The 8,740-nt window shown below is 36.4% G+C and overlaps 1 protein-coding gene across 1 annotated transcript; it reads left to right on the top strand.

The window, feature by feature from the left end:
• Window positions 1-5,692: 5,692 nt before the first annotated feature.
• LOC104815207 lies at window positions 5,693-8,020 on the top strand. Its single transcript, XM_010543523.1, has 4 exons — window positions 5,693-5,849; window positions 5,990-6,471; window positions 6,583-7,112; window positions 7,270-8,020. The coding sequence occupies exons 1-4, from the start codon at window positions 5,693-5,695 to the stop codon at window positions 8,018-8,020; spliced, it is 1,920 nt and encodes a 639-aa protein (XP_010541825.1).
• The last annotated feature ends 720 nt before the right edge of the window (window positions 8,021-8,740 follow it).

Here is an 8,740-nt window from a genome sequence, read left to right as displayed (position 1 = left end):
TTGCACTATCGAATCGCTTCTCCCTCAAAGATCTTGGACATTTGTCCTTCTTTCTTGGAGTGGAAGCAACTCGAACAACCGCTGGGCTGTTTCTATGCCAACGAAAATATATTGGTGATCTTCTTTGCCGGATCAACATGCATGAATCGAAACCCGTAACTACTCCGCTGGCCTCAACTATTCAACTCACACCGACGAAGGGAACACCGCTTGCAGATCCGACTGAATTCCGCCAAGTACTCGGCAGATTGCAATATTTATCTCTCACTCGCCCCGACATAAACTACGCCGTCAACAAGCTCAGTCAATTTATGCACACACCGACCGACGAAGACTGGCTTGCGGTAAAGCACATTCTCCGTTACTTGGCTGGAACTCAAACTCAGGGGCTCTTTCTTGCGGCAAACAATGATCTTCAGCTGCATGCGTTCAGTGATGCGGACTGGGCTCGAGACAGTTCTGATTTCAAATCAACAGGTGCATATATTGTGTATCTTGGGAAACATCCTATCTCTTGGTCGTCGAAGAAACAACGCTCGGTTTCTCGATCATCAACCGAGGCTGAGTATCGCTCTGTTGCGAACACCTCGGCAGAAATCCAGTGGCTACTTAATCTCCTCTCTGAACTCGCCATCACCTTACCACGTCCACCGTCATCTACTGCGACAATATTGGAGCAACCTATCTCAGCGCCAATCCCGTCTTTCACTCACGTATGAAGCATCTAGCCCTGGACTATCTTTTTGTTGGGGGGAAAATCGAGAATGGTACGCTTCGGGTGACACATGTTAGTTCGAAAGACCAACTCGCTTACTTGCTAACCAAGCCATTGCCTCGACCGTTGTTCACTACATTCGTCTCCAAGATCGGACTCACCGACAGTGCTCCGTCTTGCGGGAAGTCATAGAGGAGCCATAGGGCAGTGGAATGTGTCCATTGTTGTCCTAGCTATTCTCCTATCTTCATGAAAAATGGCATGAATTATAAGGCAATGTATATATCTGGAGATAATATCAAATCCCACAATTGTAGCTTTCCTTTGTTGCATTAGGGTTACATCCCTGACTCTATTGTTTGTATCTAAACTCTTGTAATACAATATGAAAGTGTGCCGCTTTACACAATTACGAAATCGCTTCTTCAACGCTTATATGAATATGACTGGAGAGACCGAGATTTACACGCATGTACATATGTACATTCGCTGAATAATAGAATCAGTGTTTCTTAGGATTCGGGTTCAGTGAACTCGAAATGAAGGATGGCCAGTTGTGTTGTTGAGTGCAATGTAACTTAGTGCGATCCAAAGTGATCGTGTTTATGTACATTGTATATAAAGGAAGAGAGGTTTTTTGTTCACGTAGAGAGAACATAATAGCGAGTCTATGTTTATCGTTTTGATGAAGATAGTTTTAATGTGGTTTAAAAGAAGATAGTTCTTAAAGTATGTATCTTTGGCCATAGGAGTTTTTTTTATAATGGGTATCCAACACGTGTCGAATTTGGAGCGGGTGATTTTTTAAATCTCCGCTTCACTAGTTGATCTATCCGTCTTGGACTCCGTAGGTCGGTTTTCTAATGGATTATTCTAAACAAGCGGAACTGGCATTAGATTTCTTACATTTTGTTTTGCGTTTGAAACTCGGGAGGAATAAAGTCGGTTTTAGTACTTAATTATAAGTCGTTTCATGTTTTCTTTGGTGTTTCCCAGGAAGTGATATCCATGGGCGGATCTAATTTGATAATAATAGGGTCATTTGTTTGATTAGAAATGATTTTTTTGGGAAAATAAAAAAAAATACTCGATTTTCAAATTTTGACAAAAAAGACATTGAACTTTTTATTTTATCAAATAAACATTAAACTTTTTAAATTTGACAAAATAAACGTTTAACTCTTCTACGATTGTCAAAATAAACAAAATGACTAACGTGGTACAATGAGATGCAAACATGTCAGATTATTTTACTTAGTTTTTTTTACAATCGAAAAACGTTACTATATTTTTTTGGATCACTAAAAAAGTTAAGTGTTTTTTTATAATCGCAGAAAAATTCTTGTATTTTTGGATCACTTAAAAAATTCAGTGTTTTTCTAGTTTCGTTTAAAAAATTTAATGTTTATTTGACAAAAAATAAAATTTAGTGTTTTTTGTCAAAATTGAAAAAGTTCAGTGTTTTATTTGGGATTTTCTCTCTTTTTTTTAAAATAAATTTAATATGATTTTTTATAAGATTGTTAGATACCTTTATTATATAGTAAAATTAAGGGAAAAAATCTTAAAAATTCCTAAACTTGTAATTTGGAGTAATATTAATTCCTAAACTTGTAGAGGTGCCTATTAATTCTCAAACTTATAAAATTGAACACGTTAAATCATGAACTTGTTAAACGATTCCATAATCGTCCATAGCATTATTTGGTCAAAAAAACGGGTTGACCGATCCGACGTGGGGTGTGACGTGGTGGTAATTTTCTGAGTTGGCTCGCCATGTCATGCGCCACATCGGATCGGTCAACTCGTTTTTTGACCAAATAACACTATGGACGATTATGGAACCGTTTAACAAGTTCATGATTTAACGTGTTCAATTTTGCATGTTTGGAAATTAATAGACACCTCTACAGTCTACATGTTTAGGAATTAATATTACTCCAAAAGGGGTGGGCATAATATCTGAAAAAATCGAACCGATCTGTTATCCGATCCGTATCCGAATCGAAAATTCGGATATCCGGAGTTTATACGGATATTTATTTTGAAATTTTTGTCGGATACGGATCGGATACGGATATCAAATTCGAATTATCCGACATATCCGATCCGATCCGTACTAATTAATAATATCATTAAATATAAAAATAATTTGCTATAAAAATTTAAAATGTTTTATATTTACATATTTTATATGTATATTCAAGAAATATTTTGTATATATTAAGATTTAGAATATTTAATCTTTTGAATATTAAAATTTATTAGGTTTAATTTTTGAATTTTGAAATTTCAATATATTTGTATATAATAGATTGTGATTATATTTGTATTTGAATTGATTTAAAATATTTAAATTATAAATTTTAAATTGTGAAGATATTAAATAACTTATATATTTTCTTTTATATTTAAATTTTTTTTTTAAATTTGAATTTAATTTTTATAATTTTTATGTCGGATATGGATATTCGCAAATATCCGCGATATTTACGGATACGGATAATAAAATCGAGTATTTGTGCGGATCGGATACGGATACGAATATCTTAAAAATCACGGATATCCGATCCGTGCCCACCCCTAACTCCAAATTACAAGTTTAGGAATTTTTAGGATTTTTGTAAATAAAGTATGAGTATCTTTTAATTTTTAAATTGATTATGAATTGTTTTAGAAAAAAATATATTAAAAAGGATATTTCTAAATTAAATGTATTTTTTTCAAATATCTTTTTTAATATATTTTTTTTCTAAAACAATTCATAATCAATTTAGATTTTGAATATTTGATAGAAAAACTATCACTATTAGATTATTTTCTCTATAACAAAATATATTTGTTATTATAACAAAATGTACTGGTATGATATTGTATGTTTTTTATAACTTAAAAAAAGTTTGTGTTTCCTCTATTTCGAAATTATTGTAAAAGATTTTAAAATCTAGACCTAAAATTAAATAATTAAATTCGTTATATATATATATATATAAATATATATATATATATTGTATGTGTATTTTTACATGATTCAAGCTATGTCATGATTTGGTAGTTCGTAGTAGCAATACTACTTACTTAGGCTACCATCTTCTTGTAATTCGTTATCTTATTTTTTTATTTTTTTAGAGAAAAAATCCTAAAAATTTTTGAACTTGTATTTTGGAGTAATATTAATTCCTAGACTTGTGAAGGTGCCTATTAATTCCCAAACTTGCAAAATTGAACACGTTAAATCCTGAACTTGTTAAACGGTTCCGTAATCGTCCATAGTGTTATTTGGTAAAAAAACGAGTTGACTGATCCAACGTGGCGCGTGACGTGGCGAGCCAACTCAGAAAATTACCGCCACATCACATGCCACGTCGGATCGATCAACTCGTTTTTTGACCAAATAGTGTTGTGGACGATTATGAATCCGTTTAACAAATTCATGATTTAACATGTTCAATTTTACAAGTTTGGGAATTAATAGACACCTCTACAAGTTTAGAAATTAATATTACTCCAAATTACAAGTTCAAGAATTTTTAGGATTTTTTTCCTAAAATTAACTGTCACCATTTGTAATTATTCCTAGATCCGCTACTGGTGGTATCTAAGCTCGGGACTCGGTGGCTAAATTCATGTTATCGTCGTCCATGTTGTACATTAAAATGGCGGCTTAGGGGTATTTTCGTAATTTAGGGTGGAAGGTAGAAATTCTATTGGGAGAACTTCCATTCTACCCTCAATGTGCTATGAGGACTTCTAGTGCTACCCTCCTCTTGAAAAAAAAATTGCAACTTCTAATTTACCATTTTCGTTGACAAATTACACAAATACCCTTTAGACATAAATTTAAAAAATCAAAAAACCCCCTTTTTTTAGGGTTTCTCTTTCTTCAAGAACGGTTTCTCTCTCCTCCTCTCGCCATTGTCGACTAAACTCTCTCTCTCTACTGTGTTTTCTCTCTCCTCCTCATCTTGCTATTTTGTCTTCAAAATTTGTCGAATTTGGACAAAATCACAGGCAAATCAAGGCGAAATCAGTGACGAAAGTGGAAATAGGTAAGTTTGTGTCGAAATCTCAGTTTTTTTTTTCATATACATTGATGGTTGTTGCAGTTTTTTCCTTCCAATTGTTTTTTTTCTGTAGTTCTGTCGTTTGTAATCAAAGATCTATATCAGATCTGCATTTTGGATATATTCCGAGTATCGTTTTGTGTCACGGGTCACACAGGTTAATTGTCACGAAGGTCAACATGGGTATATGGGTCACAATGATCACAATGTGCACAACACTTATATGGGTCACTATAGAAACAGGACACAATGGTCACAATGTGCACAATACAAATAGATTAGGGGTTATATAGTGAAGTGGTCACGCGGTCACACCGTTACAGGGTCACTTGATCACATGGTTCACGAGTCATTAGGAAAACCAGTCACATGGGTGACAATAGGACCAAAGTTACAATAGTCACAAGGTCGCACGGTCACAAGGTCACAAGGTCACAATGTCACAAGGTCACAAGGTCACAAGGTCATAAGATCACAAGGTCACAAGTTAACATGGTCACATAGTCACAAGGTCACAAGGTGACATGGTCACATGTTTCAGAATGGTCAGATTGGTAATAATGGTCACAAGGTCACATAGTCACATGATCACATGGTCACAATGTTCAGAATGGTCGAATTGATCTTCGTTTTGTAACTCTGTTTTCCAGTGGTATAATGGATGAGCAAGACGAGAGGTCAACAATTATATATTTTCTATATGGCAGTGGTTGGATATAGAATAAGAATGGGGAATATGAATGGGAAGGAAGAGTTATGGAAAACCAAAGATTGTTATTTGTCCCCCCTTGGAGATGACCTACAGTGAACTTGTTCGAGAGTTATGTTCGGAGATGAAGATGGATAAAGATAAAGTAGAGATCAAGCTGAGCTATTTACCAAATGTAAAAGAAAATAGAAAGGCCACCTACCTATGGATGACAAGCATGTTCATATTTATCTACTGGATATAATAAATGGAATGCGAGGCATGCTTTATGTGGAGATAGATGAGGTACGGGTGAAAGGTGAATGTGAACAAAATGTTGAAGAACAACCTATAATTCCTGCTGGTGAAAGTGGTGTTGGAGGTAGTAGAAAGCGAGATGTGATAGATTATGATGATTGTGTTATGTTGAGCCCTAATTTTAAAAGTAGAGTTGGGAGTAATAATGTGGCAGAAGTTATATATCTTTCTAATAGTGAACATTCTAGTGGTCTTATGTTATAGTGACTGAATGTGATGGTGATCGTGATGATGGTGGTGATGATTTGGCCCTTGAGGTGGTAGCAGACTCTCGGTTTTCGAATTCTGTATTCAGTTTCAGTGATGGATTAAATATCACAATTGGCCATGAGTTTGAGAATAAGGAAGCAGCACAAGAATTTGTTCGCAAGGGTGCAGCTGTAGGTCGTTTACGTTACACTACACTGAAGTCCGATAAAAAGTTGTGGGAAATAAGATGCAAATTTGCTGAATCGGGCTGTAATTTGAAGTTGCGGACGACATTGATTTTAAACTCAGAGCGTTGGAGTGTAAGAAAACACATTCTCATGCATAGTTGCAAACCCGTATCTGAAACAAGCGAAGCTTTGAGGGGTACAAAGAAATTGGTTCGGGACTATTTGAAGGAAGAATTCTCCGGTAAACTTGATAGTACGCCTTCAGCACATGAAATTGTAGACAGGGTAAAAGCCAAATACGGTACAACCGTAATATATTTGACGACATTACGAGGCAAACACAAAGCTGAAAGTGAGATTCGAGGTGATCCTGCTGAGCATTTCAGAAAGCCTCCTGGGTGATTTCACATGTTGCAAAAGAGAAATCCCGGAACAATTGTCGGTCTTGAGTTGGACAAAGATGGCAAAAGTTTCAAATATCTATTTTTCGCATTGGGTGCAACGGTAAGAGGATGGAATTACATGCGTAAAGTGATTGCGATTGACGCAACATTTCTCGTGGGACAATACAAGGGTACATTGGTCGTTGCAACGGCACAAGACGGTGACCACCATCTATATCCATTAGCCTGGGGTGTTATTGACAGAGAAAAAGATGCATCATGGAGGTGGTTTATGAAAATGTTAATAAAGGCAATCCCAGATGGACCTGATGTTGTCGTGATTTATGATCGACATAGGAGTATAATAAAGGCCATCAGCGAAGTGTACAAAGAAGCAGGGCACGGATTTTGTGCGAGACATATAGCGCAAAATTTGAAAGTCAAGGTTAGCAGAGGCATGGGAAGGAAAAGTTTGAGAGGTGAGACCATTGTCGAACGGTTCTTCAAATGCGCAAAAGCTTATACGTTGAACGAATTTGAAAACCTGTTTAATGATATGAAGGACAGGTACGAGGTTTTTTAACCATTATTACCTAACCTAAAATTTTGATTATTCTGAAACATGTGACCGTGTGACCATGTGACCATGTGACTATTGTATATTGTGATCATGTGACCATTGCTTATTCTGAACCATGTGACCATGTGACCATTATTTGTGTAGGTATCCCAAAGTTGCGGAGTATATGCAGAAAGAAGAAATTGATCCCAAGAAATGGGCGAGGTGTAAATTTAAGCATGAAAGGTACAATTTATTGACAACAAATACGACGGAATTAATAAATTCTGCAATGAAAAAGGTAAAAAGGTTTCCGGTGCTGGGCCTTGTGGATATGTGTGTCTCCAAGACCGTAGAATGGTTCGATAGATATAGAGTGGAAGCAGGATGTGCCGATGATTCACAAAAAATGACACCACATGTTGACAAAGTGATGCATGAGAGGTATGAGACTGCATGTACATATGAAGTCATTGTGCTAAACACTGTTACAGAGGAGTTTGAAGTGAGGGATGAAAAGGGTAGAAAACACTTTGTTAGCATTGAAGATAGAACGTGCAGTTGTAGGGTGTTTGATATCGATAAGATCCCATGCAGCCATGCAATTGCAGCACTTCATAAGGTTAGTAAAGCGAATGTTATACCAGACTTGTGTTCTCCATATTATACGCGGGAGGCATGGCGTCTTGCCTATCAAGAAACCATGTATTCGGTCCTCGATTGCTATGAATGGATTATCGATGATCCGGATGTTGCAAATCTTATGGTTATGCCTCCTATAATGGATGAGAAATGGCCATGTGGGAGGCCTAAACAAAATCGGTATCCTGGTCCTGGTGAAGTACGGAAGAGAATCAAATGTGTAGCGGGAACATCAACATCGACAATGTCAGAGAGAACGACTATTTTGGAGTGAAAAACATCGACAATGTCGAAAATGTTGGTTTAGTGCTCTATGATGTACTGTTTATGAGCTTTCTTAGATACATTCGATGTATTGATACTTTCTATGGTTTTATGAGAGTATTTGATTCATTACATGTTCTTGCATACTAGATCTGTTATGAAATCCATGTATCATTATGAATGATACTAAACTCCCTAGTCTTGTGTCATTATGGGAATGATGACATAATAAGCTAGTATGATGTGTGATTGATGATCATAGCGATGATCATAGGTATTGGATACGATCACTGTCATAGGTATTCGTTGAAGAACGAAATACTGGATTGACCCGCATGAGATTGTCACATGGACTAGCGTCATGACTTGAATCTCATATGGCGGTTCCATGATTGGATCCTAAGACCTCAGATATCTACGGAATCCAACATGAGGAGTTGCATGCTTTGAATACGTCAAACGTCCTGCGTAACAGGAGGACTATAAAGGCGTGTATCAGGTACGAAACGAATCATGTGCTGGATTGTATATAGTCAAGACGGGATTTGTACCTTTCGTAAAAGAGAGAGATATCGTTGGGCCCCTCGTGTGAGCGAGACTGTAGAAATGTGTGGCCGCACTATAGACGAACGTCGTCTATTTCAGACAGTCGAACTCAGTGAACGAGAAAGCAGTCGAATCAGATAAGGTGGCTTATACATGCCTTATGTTCGACATATGATATCGTGAT

Source organism: Tarenaya hassleriana, unplaced genomic scaffold (genome assembly GCF_000463585.1).
Source record: "Tarenaya hassleriana unplaced genomic scaffold, ASM46358v1 Cleome229, whole genome shotgun sequence".
In the NCBI taxonomy this organism is placed as follows: Eukaryota; Viridiplantae; Streptophyta; class Magnoliopsida; order Brassicales; family Cleomaceae; genus Tarenaya; species Tarenaya hassleriana.
Note: the sequence above shows the minus strand (reverse complement) of the source record. Positions and strands in the feature narration are given on the sequence as shown.